Raw genomic sequence first — 16,979 nt, 5'->3', positions numbered from 1 at the left:
CAAGCATAATCTTTATTCGATTGCTCTGTATCATTATCTATCACGCAGAATTGGTGATTGTTACAGAACAATGATGCTGAGGTGCAAGCCGAGTTTGCGGCGCAAGTTGCAAAGACACTGACAAAAGTCGCGACCGATGAGTCTATTTCTGACTCGACGGTACCGACTAGTAATGTACCAAACGCAACCATGCAACAGAATGTAGCGCAAAGTTTACCAAGTTCTCAAACGAGTTCTAGTAATGATGCGAACAATCAGTGTAATACCAGTTCACCAACGCAAAATATACCTATCGTAACCGCGTTGTGTAGTCACTCGTCGTTAGGTACCACTAGTAACGTGGCTCAAGTAGACTCTAGTGCGGTGAAAATGGAGTCTAAACCGCTCCAAATTTCTGTAAAGGAATTTCAACCTCGTGGCGAAATAAAAAGTGTGGTCATTGAGGAACCACCACCGACTGCTCCACGTAATTTAAACAAGGATGATATTTCTGCGCAGTTGTCAGTGATGACTGTTACCGAAGAGGAGGTGAAGAGCACGAGTACTTCACCTACTGTCACCCAGGTGTCGATTCCCCAAACGAATACACCAAGTACGAACGTTCCGGAGGTTCCTAAACCGTCCGCCACTGCCCCATGTGCTAACCCCCTTCCTGCCAGAGAACCGTTTCCTAATTTATCCAGTAAGAATTCATCCAATTCACCACCCAGAAGGAAATCTCAAAGTCACAGTCACAATCAACCCACCGCTGCGACGGACCTGCATTCGAGTGCCAAAGAACAAAAGGAAAAGAAAACGAGGGAGAAGAGTGTCAGTTCCAGAGGCGCTACTCCAACTCCTGTTCACAATCAAACTGATCACCATCCAAAAGCTAATGGAGATGCAACTGGTGACAAACCGGAGCCTGAACCTCCTCGAAGTGAAGTTCCACAACAAAAATCATCTGATGGTGAGTTCTTACAAGATGTTGTAAACGTTTTACTTTTATCGTTGTGTTGTTTCAACACATTGTTCATTACTGGATATTATAGGATATTTATACAATAACGTGTGCAGAGAAAATTTGTTCTAAAATTATTGCAGCATTATAGTAGCCATTGTGTTTTTTACACAATTGAAAATTTTTCTTCTTATCTACCATAAATACAATTATTACAATTAATAAATCATGCCTAGTAATGTTTAAATATACTTTTTGTATACTAGAAATCAGAGAGATATATAATTTTAACTAAAATGGGTTCATAATGGATTCATGGATTCATTCCTTTTCCAAACATTTAAAACCCTCAGACAGAATCACCAATGACTTTGGCACAGGAATCTGAAGATTAATACTTTCAATTTTTTCGTTTATTTTCGAAACCGTAACATATTTACTTCCACATTGCATACATATTTTACATTTTAAACAAATATTTTAAATATATTATTTGTAGTTATATTGAATTTTTCAGATTATAAATTATTTTTTTATTTATACCTCTCTGAAATTGTTAATCATTAGCTGTGAATATTTTATTGCTCTCATGCTGAATACCAATCTTGTAATACTCCATTTTACATTGTATAAGTAACCTTTTTAGGTAACATGTGCATATTCTTAATTAATTTATGGATATAATACTTGTGCGAGCAGCAATCGGTTAAAAATTACATGAATTTTGTAATCCAATGCTTATATTTATTATGTTTATTATTTTCTTCGTGAAAGAATCTTAACCATTCATACATGCAAAAAGGTCGAGTTAGTATAGGTTAGGATTTGAGTGTCGAAAATCTAGTTTCCCCTAACTCAACCTTTTGTCATAATAGTTTAAACTTTGCTTTTCATGATAGCTTTAATAGTCATTATAGTCCGTAATTCAACATGTAAATGATCATGACCTTCTATATGAGTCGGTATACCTTTTTTGTATGTATTTTAACTGTTCAAGTAGTTCAGAAATTGTTAGGTATGAATTATTAGGATGAACACTGTACAGTCACGAAGAGATGCCTTTATATAGACACGTGTATGCGGACCTATAACAGGTGATACATATCTTTAAGTTACGCACGTGCGAACAGATGGCTTGAATATTTCGAAATACCTTTTTTCTATATATAATGCTTTATATTCGTATACATAACGTTTTGTAATTGTATCGTTCGAGTATTGCTGACAGGGGTCGTTGGATATTTCTGTAGTATCGCAATACGATTTGCTTTCATTCTAACCTCTCAGATTCATACTTTCCGTTACATGCCTCAAACATTGTTCTTGTGTCGAGTTGTAGTGTTTGTGATTTTCTATTTCAAAATATATTAACTTACGAACAGTGAACGATAGTGAATATTTCTCTGTTAATATAAAATTTACACAAGAGATTGGACATTTCTAAAAATAGTGTGTAAAGTAATAGTTTTTAACTGAACACATTATGATACATTTACGTATTTGTGTTATTAATAAGGATGCACATTCATCTGTTCAAGCAAGTGGAATAATATCTTGAATGCGTAACACTAGTTTTTAACTTAAAATGATTGAGCTTAGTTTTATATTTTTTCGAACTAAAATTTATCAGAGACAAAGGTGTACCGTGAATATTAATACGTGTAGAAATCATTAATTTCTAAATACCACAGTTTTACTCTTAATCGCAAAAATAAAATAACATAATAAGCATTTCGGGTCAAGTTTTTCGCGCATTTTCTTCAAAATGGGGAAGAAAGCAAGGGGTAAGTTTGTTACATACGTATATAATATGTACGTAAATGTGAAATAATTTTTTTCGATCATTCTACATATAAATGAACTCGTCGTATAACAAATACGTTATAAATATTTCTTTAAACTATGAATTTCAATAATCAAGTTAATAATTGACGGATGAATATTTGTTATACGACAATTTGGATATGTAATGTATGCTAGATTAAGTTCATCCATTAAGATATTAATAGTATTTTATGAAAAATGGAATATTGAGGTGACAGCAATATATTTTGCTACTGTTGTTGCTCGCACAATGTAGTTTCATAAAAATAGGAAAATGTAGCAGAATACAGACATTTTGTAATCTATTGGAATGCATGGTTTCAATGTGAACGGGTCTTTCCGCAATGATTGAAACGCTGAGCACAGGCACTCCGAAAGGAGCTTCGTGCAAGACGGTGACATCATCGTATGAAAAGGCGCGAAATGTACCGAAGATACACGAGCATTGACGATCGTATAGCTGGAGGGAGGATCCCGGTTCCTTTCCTCGTCGAACAACGAATTTCCTCCAGTAGCCAGCACGTGCTGTGCTAGCCGGGCGTATTTTTACTCCGTTTAGCCCATTTCCCTTTTCCTTTTATAATTTTTTAATCAAGAATTGTATATTCGTAATTATACATAAGTAAATATTTAAATTCACTACTATTTAAATACTTATTCGCTTTCAAATTTATATAGACTACTACGTAACGAATACGCTTATTATATTGCGTCTTACTGCAGTCCGTTCCTATAAGACTTATATCTCGCGATATTCCGAAGAATTTGTACATATATTACTTATTTAATCGTAACGGGCGCCTTTTACACGCATCGTTTCTCTCTATATATAGTATATATATATATATATATATATTTCCTTTTTTTAAATACTTTTATCACGCTAAACTTGACGAAGCTTAACGAAAAAGCTTTAAGAAGATTGTCTTTCGCCCTGAATTTATTTTGTAAATTATTCATACTGTGACATAAAGTGATCAAGCGGATGCAACGGCAACGACCAAGGACGATCATAATTCGAAATGTATGTATAAATTATTTTGTCCTTTTTTGAGCTGCCTTGCTCCAAACAGGCACGACTTGGGCATATCTACCGTTCGCAACGTGGTTCCGACATTTTGTATTCATAAGATTTCACGAATCTGAAGTTCAGTTCGTTATATTCTAATATTCTGCCGTTGAAGTAAATATTTCCCATCAATTATTCTTCCGTCGACTCTTTTTCGTAGTTGCTTTTAAATTTTTGCCGTAAGAAAGCCGATAATAATGAACAAATTTCGAAGGTCGATACACGAGTGTTCAAATATGGCTGCCCAGAACGAAACTGAGTGTATGCTTCATTTCGACGGAATTTTTGAACACGGACCTTATAACATTTATCTAAATAAATGTTTCAGAGTTCTAACAAAATTAGAAAATTTAGTTATTGTAAAATTATTCTAGTAATATTATAAATGATATTCAGTACTATCTATCATGCAATAGCCACGTGCATTGGGAATAATTCATGATGAAACTAAATTTTTTTAAATTATTTTAATCAAATAAATGGATTCTTATTTTATATGAAATATTCACCAACTTAAGCCGTAATACTTGCTTTTATATTTCAAGAATATATTTAAATGGGTGATAATTTTATATATTCTTGATACTGGCACATATAGCCATTTTGTGAACGGCCAAGAAAAAGAAGTACTCCATATTTGATCACTGGTTCTTACGTGTGATATCTGAAAAGTTGTACTTGCTTCATTCACTTACATATTTTCCAGCCTTGTAATTTAAATCGTATATATGTACAAGAAAAAATATTTTTACAATTTTTCAAATTAACTAAATATTATTTACGGATATTTAATATTGGTTAAAGAAATAACATATAGAAATGGCGGGGAATACCTAGAAGACCTTCTTCAACAATTTGTTTTTGGGCACGCCTTAATTGTATTGTAAATAAGTAGAAAAGTATATGAAAGAAAAAAGCTAGTTCGATTTCCTGAATGTAATGAGAATATGGCCATCAGGAAGATTTTAGTGGGCGTGTCGTCACTTCCTTATCTATGTTCTTTATTTTCACTTATTATTTACAGTTAATGATTCTTGATAAGAGCGTAGTATATATATATTTTTTTTTTCTTCACACCGCAATCAATGAAAGGATATAAGAAATTTATGAGCATTTATTCATGTACTCTTTTATAACTTAGAAAAATTGTCAACGGAAGTAACCGTAAGGCTCATTCAATTTTCACACGTAGGAACGTTTGAATATTTTCAAATGTGTAATTTAACAGGGATCTAATGAACATAGTATCATTTCCATTTTCATGGGTACCATTATGAGAGATTAATAGGTGCATATTTTGGTCATTAAAACATGTTGGGTCATGGTCACGCATATAGGATGGACTACATCATGGTTAGGATATCTATTAGTGTCATTTCACAAGAGCACGCGTCGTGCGTGTGCAAAAAATATCTCAAGACTTTCGGCGTCAGTGGTAACCTTGAACATTCACTAATCGAGTGAAAGGTTTTCATTGGCTAGAAAAATGGTCGTTCTAGATTGCAGGTATTTTTCATGAAGGGAAGCAATGTATGTATCATAAACATCGCACGATTGCAATTTTATTTTTTTCATACACTAATTAAGTAACACTGGTTTTTATCAAACAATGACCTCTTTAAACTGATCGCTTACTTTGAATAACAAAAGCAAAGATGATTCTTGGTTAAGAATGAAATGCATTTTTGAATCTAGTAAATACCTAAAGATTTGGATTATTTGATCAGAAAGTCAATTCAATCATATATGTAGAAATATTATATAAATGAACACATGTTTGACAGAGCATATAAATTAGTTTCGAGAAATAATGCTAATACTCGAAAAACGTGTGACTTATGATCAAAATTTGTTGTACAGTACCAAAATTGGTAATAACACTAAAGCAGAGATAATATTGCGTACAGATTTAGTGATCATTCAATGTACTTTTCAGATTGTTACCTCGACCTGCTTTTATAAAATCTTACTCAAGCTACTTTCATGCATCAAATTAACTGCTGTCTCATAGTGTAGCGTACTTTGTTTTAGGAATTGTTTCAAAGAAACATTATCTCAATCGTCATTCGGACAACAATATTTGTAAATCATCGTACATGTAATTAAGATTTTGAAAACTACATTATTTTACTACAAATACGAAAAATAAAAATTTTGATCTATCTAGGAATATTTGTATTATTTTATTAATTTAAAATTGTAGTAAAAAAAATTGTGAAATGGATATTTTAAAATTTTAATATTTTATTATCACTAGCTTATCGTTTGGACAGCATATTTTGTTGAATTTATAGTTGAATTTATAGTTCTGTTCTCATATTGTCGATTGAAATTATCTATCCACTTACCTGTGATTACCTTGTTCGAGATTATTCCAAAACTCGCAGATTCTCCTGTTCGATATATTTCGCTTAGAGGAGCTCGTATTGGGTTGGGTTGTCAGGAAGGCCCACACTGCGCATGCGCTCGAACACAACCGGCGAACAGAACTAATTTAAGAAATCCTGTGTCGTGCCTGTTGGTTTGCACCAGTTCACAGGTTAAAATAGTTGCGTGAAAGTCGTAAGAGGAGCTTCCGAAAGAGGCCCCTTTTCCATGTAGTGATTGCCTATGTTTGATCGAATCGTCTAACCGTTAAACAAGTTACGAAAAAGTCTTACCGTTGTACGAAACTCTTATTTCCGGATCACCGTTCGCTAAGAATTTCATGCGAATTTCACGTGCTCTATTTTGTCTATTCCGTGAATTATTGTCACGTTCGCTAAAATAATAAGGAAAAAGCTCAAAATGCCAATATCATCTTTGCACGTTGCATCTGCAAGCATGATTCTTCTATCTACCCCGACTTTGGCAAGCTTTTGGCAGGTTTATAAATAAATACTGATTCAGTGCAGCAGCAGCAGTGTAGCGGCAACGGCAGCAGTACACATTTATACACATACACACACATCCACACAAATCCACACACACACACACACGGGCCATTGAAATTCGAGCCGCACAAAGAGTTTTGTGCTGTGAGAATGTGACTCGTTAATATGCGATATGCTTTTGCTCTGGAAAAAACAGGCCCAAGACCATCATTCGAACACGTGTAAATAACGCACAGTGCGCGCAACACACCACTTCGAATACTGTGAAAATGGGCGACCGCAGAATAAATGGCAGCGCTCGTGTCAGCAGTAGCTCTCGATCGAGGAGTCGTAATCGACGAGGTTCCAGAGATCATGGTACACATAAGTAATTTGTACTTTTCGAGAACGATTTGCATAGATTGGTAAACACGTGTGGAAAGATTTACTAGCAACCACTTCTCGATTTCCCAATAGACCTCTTTCGATCTTCACAATGTTACATTAAGATAGTATCGTAATTAATATCGTGATCGTTACACGATAGAATTTCTCGACGAAATGGTGTATTTGACGACGTTGAGTAGATTTAATATCTGATGTCACACTTCGTTAAAACGCGTTGGAATATGTCAGTGTTCGTAACAAAATTAAGAAATGTCTTACATAATATATTTTTTGTTTTTATTGGTTACTGTTGATTATAGTCCTAATTATATACAAACCATTCTATTCGAGTAAAAATGAGACATGAATGTAGTTATATCTTTGATTAAAAAATAATATTAAGATGTACATAATCATTTTTGTCGTAGACCTAATATCGCATATTAAAATCACGAAATAATTAGACTTATATGATTTTATAATGTATAAAGTTGTGTACATATTAATAAAAAAGAGGAATGTCGCAGCAGAGTGTGCTGCGATCTGTAACTATAATTATACTTGGCTTATAGCCGAAATATTCTTTTCTTTACAGCTTGCATCTTGTGTACCGATATCGGCGAAACGGTCATTTTGTATGAATTATTATGATTTATAACCATGTCTCCTGATGATTTTTTTTCATCAGTGACATATAAGTTTATTTATTAACAAAACTTTTGTTCAAGCTATGAATACTTAGAATCTGTGAAATTAATGTATATATTTTCTTTTTTTTATAGGTAAAGCCATGCAGAAGCAAAAGAGTAAAAATAAACTCAAACCTCGTGAACTTAACCGTAAAGGAGCCGAAAAAGAAGGGACAGATATGGACGCTTTCGTGAATACTGTACCGCCAACGAAGACCGAGACAAAACAAGAAAGTAAAGAGTCTTTAACGGCGAAGGACATCAACAAGGAAGCAAACCGAGAGATAACGAAAGAGGTCAAGGAGAAAGAAAACTATGAATCAAAAAAGGAGAAGGAAGTCACTCCTACTCCTGTAAAGACAGAGAAACACGTCGTGACGCCAGTGACGCCGGAAATTCTGAAGGAGAGCGGACCTGTACAATCGTCTGTTATAGAAAAACTGCCAAGTAACGAGGAAACCGTAAAGGAACCCTCACCGAAGCTAGAAGATAATAATGAATCGAATGTCTGTAACATGCAAGCAAAACCAGTTCCTAACGACGTTGTTGATCATGCAAAAATGAAAGATGAGTCTGACTTAGAAGCGATTATTGCACAAAAAAATGAAGAAAATTCGAAGGTTTCTGCGATCCGGTCACCTAGCGAAGAAAAGCTGGCTGGACCTCCTGTAATAGAGAAACCAAATGAAAGCGAGCCATCTCCCCAGACGGACGCACATGTTACAAATCAGATAATCCTCAAATATAAGTATAAGGATGACCAATGGAGTCCCATAAATAAAAACGGCAAAAAGATCTACGATCGTGAGTTTTTGATAACATTGCAGGAAGATCCTAGCAGCAAAATCAGACCTTCGAATTTACCAGATCTAGACGTTGTTTTGAAAGATGGGGCGAAGGTAGTAATTTATATTCCTGTTTTAGTTTTCATATATGTATTATATGTATGCAATTTTCCTAAATTTTTTTTTATAACTATAGGCCCGCTCTACTATAGACATGCGAGCATTTAGCTCAAACACTATTAGACACCACGATGCTTTAATGCCTGGATTCTTGAAACAACCTACAAATCCGCGATCAATGGTAAGTTGTAAATGCTTAAAAATAGCAGTCATACCTCTCCTTGAATTTTAATGAATGATGTTTATCACAAGTGAAAGTAGTGGACTGAATTACTTTGAAAGAAATCTTTTGTTCTGACACATATATCTTATTTTGTACTAGGTCGTTAGGACGTAGTTTTACATTTTGATGAAATGTGGTTATTCTTATTTAGTTAACAAACAATCGCAAGAGTCATCCAGGAGGAAAAGCATCCAAACCACCAAAACCAACTGTTATTCATATGTCGTTATCTTTGAAAGAAGATGTGAAATTGAGAGAAACTGAAAACGCATGGAAACCAACAAGATTTAAAGCACCTGTTCAGACTGAAGAGGAAGCAAAAACAGAAGCCCTTTACAAGAGAGTTCGTAGTGTGTTGAATAAACTTACTCCACAAAAATTCAATACTTTGGTCGCTCAAGTACGGACATTAAATATTGATACATTGGAACGTCTGCAAGGTGTTATCAATTTAGTATTCGAAAAGGTAAACTGAAGCTATTGAGATATTTAGATGTTTATTAAGAATGGTTTGTTGAATTCACTGTTATGTAATTAATTTCATACACAATCATATAATTTTCTTCAGGCTGTCGATGAACCAAATTTCTCTGTCGCTTATGCATTGATGTGTAAAGAACTTAGTGTGATGGAGGTCTCAGGAGGTTCTGATCAAAATGTTGATAGTCTGGAGAATTCACAGACTTTCAAGAAACTTATTATTAATCGTTGCCAAAAAGAATACGAAAAGCAGGCATATAATGAAGAAGCACGAAATGTGAAGCTCAAACAAATTGAGGAGTGTTCAGATCCTGTAAGTTTTCTTTACATCATGAGTTTGAGATATAAATCCAGTCTTAATATTTAGTTATTTTACTGATTCTGTTTATTTAATAATAGGAGAAGAAGAAAGAGTTACTATCAGCTTTTGAAGAAGAGGAACGTCGAATACGTATCAAATCAGTAGGAAATATACGGTAATTAATTTATATTTTGCACAAACATATACTTTTTTTGAAAAATATGAAAAGGTGAATAAATGTATTATATTTATCCTTTAATTTATAGTTTTATTGGTGAACTGTATAAGCAAAGAATGTTAACTACGAAAATCATGCGTAACTGTATAGAACAGTTGTTGAATGAAACTGATGAAGACAGTCTCGAATGCTTATGCAAATTGCTAACAACAATTGGGAGAGATCTGGAATCGAAAGGAAGCATAGATGTAAGCTTACTTTTTCTACTTTACGCTGGCATTTAACTTAGTATAATGATTGATTTGATATATTCAAGCGATTGAATAATTTAAAAAAGGGGAAATTTTGTATGAACTTTTTATTTTATTAGGAAATGCAAGATTACTTCAATAAAATGCAACATATTGTTTCACGACGGGGGAATGGAAAAATTAGTTCTAGAATTCGTTTCATGCTACAAGATGTCATAGATTTAAGAGCAAATAAATGGGTTCCAAGAAGAGTTGATAGCACTCCTAAAACAATAGATCAAATTCAAAAAGAAGCAGAGAATGAACGACTAGATAGCCAATTGAGCAGTGCTCCTTTAAATACACCTCGCAAAGATGAACGTTCTAGTGATAGAAAGAGGAATCGTAAGTATTGACTACTTTCGTTGTTTAATATCTTGTTATATGTTGTATTACGAATGCGGTTCGAAATGATGATTTTTGTACATAATTGTCAGACTAGAGTTTCTGAAAAAGTAGTGATTGTAGTACATTCTGATATATTAACTCAATCTTGCATTTGTATTTTTCTATAAATTATTCTATACTCAAAAAGTGATACTCTGATTATGCAGGTGGCGTAGGTCAAACTGATGATGGTGGTTGGAGTCAACCAGTTGCGAGGACAAGACAACCATATACTGTTGAGACAGCGAAATTAAAAAATAAACCTGTAAGTTAATAATTATTGTTTTATTATATCATTTACATGTAACCATTATGAAAATGAAATACTAAGTAATCTTTATTTTTTTTTAGCCTCCAATGGATGATTTGCAGTTAGGTAGCAGAAATATGTATATGTGGAAAACTGCTTCAAATTGCGGTTTAAAGACGATAAATACAAACAAATTTGCATGCTTACAAAACATGCCGTTTGATCAAGAAAAACGAATGATGCCTCCACAACTCTCTGGGTAAATCTTCTGTACCTTGTTATAGTTTATATTATTAAGTGTTCGGTAGAATAAACGTGATGAAATTATGTTGCTAGGCTAGAGTTTCTGACATCTTCTTATCTAATTTACATGATCTTACATACGCATCTGACATTCAGGAAATCAACATGTGCGCATACAAAGTTATTTACATCCTTAATTAACATTTTATATTTGTTGATTTCAGATCAAGATCCATTGGTCCTAGAGAATATGGACGTGACTACAAACCTTCCTATGGTGCGTATAATTTAAATAATTGTTTATTGAAGTTCATATCATACAGTTTATACCACAATGATGTGAAATTTTTCATTTTTGAAAAGCACAGCTTAATGTTGTTAGCCAAAAGGATTCTGATGTCAAATAGACTAAATTATTCTCCATTCAGATGGCTTACATAATCTTAAAATAAGGAGGTTTTGTGATCTTAATGTTACAGATGGTAGGAGTTCACGAAATGGTAGTCATCAATTAAGCAGTTCATCGTCAATTCGTGACAGTTCGTTATTAGATAGTTCACAAAATCAAAGCGTTTCTATGCCACCACCGGTCAAATCCTCGCAATCTACCTCTAGCGCCCATAAACCTCCTCTGTCGGAAGAGGAGTTTATGAAAGCTTTTGATGAGATGATGACGAATTATCTTAAAAATCCTGATACAGAAGTAAGTTTCTGTTAAGATTCTTCTATATTAATTATCTTCTAATAACCTATGCAATTTAGTTTATAAACTGCATTTTTCCTTTTATGCATTGCTGAAAAATATTAGCACATTCCTTAGATCCATTTCTGATATTTCCTAGGAAATGCTTGAGTCATTGATGTGCTATAATATGCAATACCTTCTTTTTGGTCTTTCTGAACAGTGCTATAAAGCAGCTTAAATGCTATATTTATATGAATCACTGCTTATGTGATCAAAGAGAGGACATTTTTTCATAATATTGAAAATTGACATTGATTTTTAATCACATGTTTAAATATAATACATTTGGTAACTTATTTTAATTTTACAGGCCGTTGAGTTGGTTATTCAACAGAAGTTCGAAAATATGTTATCAAAATTCGTACATGAATTGATTAACTTCGTCCTAGAAAAATCGCCCCTCGATAGAGAGCGCGTGTCTTACCTGATATCGCATTTAATCGCAAGAAAAGTTCTACCTTTGCAACAGCTTCGAAATGGGTGAGTTATATTTAATGAAAAATGACTTTTCTAATATTTGTCTTTAGTCTCTGATACATTAACACATTGTACGCGAGTTATTTTTGTGGATCCATCGAAAATTTTAAACAGATTGCTTTAAATACTAATATACCATGAATTTTTATGTTATTAAAAAATATTTTATAAATTATTATTTTTCATAGAGTTCTATATTTTATTCCTCGTATAATGTGTTTAAAAAAAATATGATGAGATTTTTATGCAAAGAAATTTATCATGCTGAATATCACATATTAAGCCAAAAGGATACTGAATTAAATCTTATTGCAAATGATTTGAGAATTATTTTTTTTCGGGTATATTCAAGAGTATTTAATTTTTAGGTTCATGGAAATATTGGAGATAATCGAGGAATTAATACTGGATATACCTAAAATATGGTCATATTTGGCAGATATATTATGTAAGTATAGAACTACGATATAGTTTAAATTGCTTCTTTAAACAAAAAATTTGTACATAACATGATGAATATTCTTTACCATAGATTATTTCCATGCGGGTTTTTTTTGCTCAACAGGCCTGACATTAGATAGTTCAATTTGCTTATTGTGTTTTGAAATATTATTGTTAATCTTTAGTATCTTTTTGCAGCGGATGCAATAAAAGATGATTTACTCCCTCTACAAGAACTAAGACCTATATGTGATAGTTTAAGAAGACTAGGACACACAGGCAAATTTCTTGGAGAACTGTTATCCAAATTATGCCAACTTAAAGGATCCAAATGGGTCGCAGAAAAGTGGGACCAAAGTGGGCTTCAGCTGAGTGATATGGTTGATTCAAATCTTGAAAATGTTGAAAAAATTATTCAAGACTATGTAAGATCATATTTGTATTATTTGCTGAAACTGCTCCGCTAGGAGAACTTTGTGAACAAAAGTATATTTATTTTCATGATCCACAGAAATTGGATTTCTGCACTGGTGATTATAATAGTTCCAAAGGCTCAACTACCAACCAACCCACGTTGCAACAAATTCATAATGAACTTAAAAGACTCATGAAAGAAAGTAGTTTTGATGACATTTGTAATTGGATAATTGTAAGTATATACGATATCATTATTCACATTTTAACGAAATAGTATGTGCTCAATTTTGTTTATTTATGATCCCCCAGACAACTGTAGGTAATCGAGTCAAGGAACCTGAATTTATTCGAGTATTAACAACTGCCATTTTAGAGACGTCCATGGGTATGTATCAATTCTCATATTCCATGCCATACATTTTACACTTTCTTTCTTGACTACCTCAATTATAAACTTTTCTTTGTTCTATTTCCAGAAACAACCAATAATAAATGGTATTTGAAAACAGACCTTTTTATTAATTGGCAACAATTGATTCGTCGATTCGTCGATACAAATGAATCCTTGGAATTGCAATGTCTTTATGCAATTCAAATCCATTTGCACAATCTACAATATCCATCCGGTAAGTCTCAAAAGTATAAAAGTGTACTAAAGTACAAAAATATAAACTATTACAATTGTATCAATTACATTTAAATTTTTTGTGATATTTAGGAATCCTCTTTAATATTATGACAAATTTGTCAGACTACAATATAATTTCGAGCGACGCGTTTCTGACGTGGAAAAAAAGCCCTGAACCAGCCCAACGCGAGTGGCATGGTGTTTCTACGATGTTGCTGACTTCGTTTTTCACTGGTTTACAAGAAGCTGACGATGCCTCGAGTGTAGAAGATTTATCAACCGGCGTGAACCAAGATCGTTGTTGACGATACCGTGGTCGGACGCATTATCGTCTGTTAAAAAGATTTAAATATACGTTCCCCCGTTAAAATGATACGCGAAGTGAGATCAAATTGCAGTTTTTTTTTTAAAAAAAACGTGGTATATATTGAAGAAAAACAATGGAGTGATAGTAGTGCGTGGGTGTATGTAATATAGCCTAGAACTTGGAAGAACAAGAAGTGAAAGATAATAAAAAGAAGGATGTCATATAAAAAACGGACACACAATGGCTGAGGCCACTATACATAATGAAGATAAAGATTAATTATTAATTATGATACAAAAGTAAATGCAAGATAATTATTATATATAATTCATTGAAATGGTTTAAAGTTTAAATAAAGCAAAAAAAACAACTTGAGAACATTATCGTATTTCTTATACGTCTTACGAAAGATGCATCACTGCAGCTTGTGAATATCGCTCGAATAAAACTGAAACTTCTGATTTTTCTTTTACGCTTGAGTATTGGAAACATCAAGAACGCTTTGAATATTTCCACCTAGCGATACCCGTGAAGCGACCGAAACGTGTTTGCTGTTGTATGGCTTAGATAAAACGAATTGCAGATCGCAGGTGTGTATAAGTAGGTCAATTTTACGTAAATTAAATTTGCAAAAGTAAGCAGAAGGAAACTATTAATAACCAAGTCTGATAAAAGGGCGATGGTTCTTCCTATTATTCTAACGATTATAAACAGAATTACTAATTTATATCTTTGCGAACTTATAATGTATTCTACTGTAAGAAAAGATAAAAAAAACACGTTCGTAACCTAAGAAAAGAAAGAATGAGAGTGAAATGTGTAACATAATATTACGAAACATAGGGTTCGTAAATTATGTTGAAACTAGTAAACGGAAGGATACAAATGGTGTGCATATTAAGGCGCTACTATTTTTTAACACTAGTTATTTATAATCATTGAAAGAACAGATTATAGTGCGTGGGATGGAATGTCTGCATGTAATACAGGTGGCAGGTGCCGTAGCAAATTGTATAAAATTGTTATACTAATTTAAAGTACAGTGTGAAAAATACATTTCCTTTGAATATACTATTAAACATACGAAAAGGAAATAGATAAACTCGAGTGCAGTTATATAACGAAAGATTATTTTTATTTAATTCTAGGAAACAATTTTACATTGTTTTTGTCTAATGTTTCTCATGTTATTAAATATACTCTCCTTATTTAAGAAATTGTAATTATTGATTCGTACCGAGAACATGGAATATACTCGGGTACTTCTAAATGTAGGTACATTTCATTTAGTCCTTCATGAATACTAGATTTAATAGTCAAGGTTTCGCTCTTCATAATTTTTATGAACTGCATGTTGCTGAAGGGATATCAATTTTTTGAATAATTATATTCGACGTTTGTTACGTACATATATATACATATATATATCCATCTATGTATGTGTACATTTTATCCTTAATTATTTATGAAAAAATCAACAACTTTTTTAAAGCTTATTCCAAAAGTTTCATTTTCGTTTCGGTTTTGTATACCTCCGGTATACAACTTGTTGCATTCCAAATTCATAGCATATTTTGCAATGGGATCATTAAGTAATGTCAATAAGACAGATCTATTGAATGAATTATTTACTTAATTTCAATTAATTTTGCCACTAAAAATATGAAAAATAAACATTGAGGATATTTTTTTCAAATAAATAGAAGAACGAAGAAAAATGTAAAGGGAGGGTGAAGAAAAAGAAAAGAAGTACACTGCTATTCATTTTTTCACACTGTAAAAATAACAAACATGATGAAAAAAATATGCGAAAAATACGAGAAACATTTAACGATCAATGATCTTTCAGACTCATCTCCTTTCAAGGGTTTCATTCTGCTATTGCGTTATGCAATGTATCATTCGATAAAATGAAATTTGGAACACGCCCGAAGAGCAGTAAACAAATAAAATTACAATAATTTATATATACGATTAAAATGAACAAAAAAAGGAAATATTGTTGGAAACATGTCGTGAAATGATTTGCAAGTAAAAATGGTTAACACTGTAAATATTTACTAAATAAATATTGTAAGTGAAAATTGGACAGATCGCAGGAATAAAAGGCAATGGCGACGCTGCGCTGTCGCCAAATTGTTGCACGTGCATGCAGCGTTAACGTGCCGACAATTCACGTATGGACACGCACGTATATTAACTGTTTATACATATATCTGCGTGTACTTACGTCTACCTTAATATACATATACATAATATAAATAAAATATCACTAAAAAGACTCCAGAACACGATACACAAATACACACATAACTTCTATGATAAATCATATCTATACAAAAAAAATAAAAAAGAACTCCATGTCAAACTGTTGTTGATTATTTTCTCGAATATAAGCCTGTCTAGATGCATCGATCGCAACGCCGAAGATGAAATATTCACTGAATTAAGTAATCTGTATATTTTTTTGTAACACCATTCGTATTTTGTCTTCATAACCGTAAAAAGTAAGTCTATAATAATAACGAATTATAAGCATACGATTTTGAATGAAATTAATTAAAAGGAATAAAAATAACATTACTATCTGATGCACTTGAAATTTGAAGATTGTAGATAATGTATACTTGACAGGATGTAATGAGCTGCAACATACCGTTAAGATGCAATAATTATAATCATACTGTGTAACATGAATACGCATTTTCAAAACACTAGATATGCGTAATATCCTATATTGTATATTTATTACAATGTAGTTATTTTATATGTATGTAATATAACTGAAATTATTTATAACAAACTAATAAGACTTCTGATGTACACCCACCAAAATAGTAGTAAACTTTCTTCTCATTTTTTTAAACAACCGTCAATCTTTTTATTGGTAAATAATAAATTGAAATGTTTCTTTAAGCAATTTTACACACAAACTTGGGTAAATAA

The 16,979-nt window shown here is 32.6% G+C and overlaps 1 protein-coding gene and 1 non-coding gene across 4 annotated transcripts in view; both read left to right on the top strand.

Annotated features, from left to right (window-relative positions):
* The window catches only part of Eif4g (eukaryotic translation initiation factor 4 gamma), a 41,164-nt gene extending 24,328 nt beyond the window's left edge, over window positions 1-16,836 (top strand). For all 3 annotated transcript variants that reach the window (XM_078196510.1, XM_078196511.1, XM_078196509.1), the window contains exons 7-25: window positions 67-949; window positions 7,855-8,660; window positions 8,743-8,847; window positions 9,041-9,355; window positions 9,458-9,682; window positions 9,769-9,845; window positions 9,937-10,096; window positions 10,219-10,483; window positions 10,693-10,790; window positions 10,877-11,034; window positions 11,243-11,295; window positions 11,498-11,721; window positions 12,074-12,243; window positions 12,609-12,688; window positions 12,880-13,106; window positions 13,193-13,330; window positions 13,408-13,483; window positions 13,575-13,724; window positions 13,817-16,836. In XM_078196510.1, coding sequence (XP_078052636.1) covers window positions 67-949; window positions 7,855-8,660; window positions 8,743-8,847; window positions 9,041-9,355; window positions 9,458-9,682; window positions 9,769-9,845; window positions 9,937-10,096; window positions 10,219-10,483; window positions 10,693-10,790; window positions 10,877-11,034; window positions 11,243-11,295; window positions 11,498-11,721; window positions 12,074-12,243; window positions 12,609-12,688; window positions 12,880-13,106; window positions 13,193-13,330; window positions 13,408-13,483; window positions 13,575-13,724; window positions 13,817-14,031 — 4,425 coding nt within the window. In that variant the 3' untranslated portion in view covers window positions 14,032-16,836. The remainder of the gene's footprint in view (window positions 1-66; window positions 950-7,854; window positions 8,661-8,742; window positions 8,848-9,040; window positions 9,356-9,457; window positions 9,683-9,768; window positions 9,846-9,936; window positions 10,097-10,218; window positions 10,484-10,692; window positions 10,791-10,876; window positions 11,035-11,242; window positions 11,296-11,497; window positions 11,722-12,073; window positions 12,244-12,608; window positions 12,689-12,879; window positions 13,107-13,192; window positions 13,331-13,407; window positions 13,484-13,574; window positions 13,725-13,816) is intronic.
* On the top strand, window positions 11,825-11,990 carry LOC144478583 (small nucleolar RNA SNORA53). The gene has a single exon (XR_013495371.1). It is a non-coding gene; the product is annotated as a small nucleolar RNA SNORA53 (small nucleolar RNA).
* Window positions 16,837-16,979: the final 143 nt, after the last annotated feature.

Source organism: Augochlora pura, chromosome 2, assembly GCF_028453695.1.
Source record: "Augochlora pura isolate Apur16 chromosome 2, APUR_v2.2.1, whole genome shotgun sequence".
Classification (NCBI taxonomy): domain Eukaryota; kingdom Metazoa; phylum Arthropoda; class Insecta; order Hymenoptera; family Halictidae; genus Augochlora; species Augochlora pura.
Note: the sequence above shows the minus strand (reverse complement) of the source record. Positions and strands in the feature narration are given on the sequence as shown.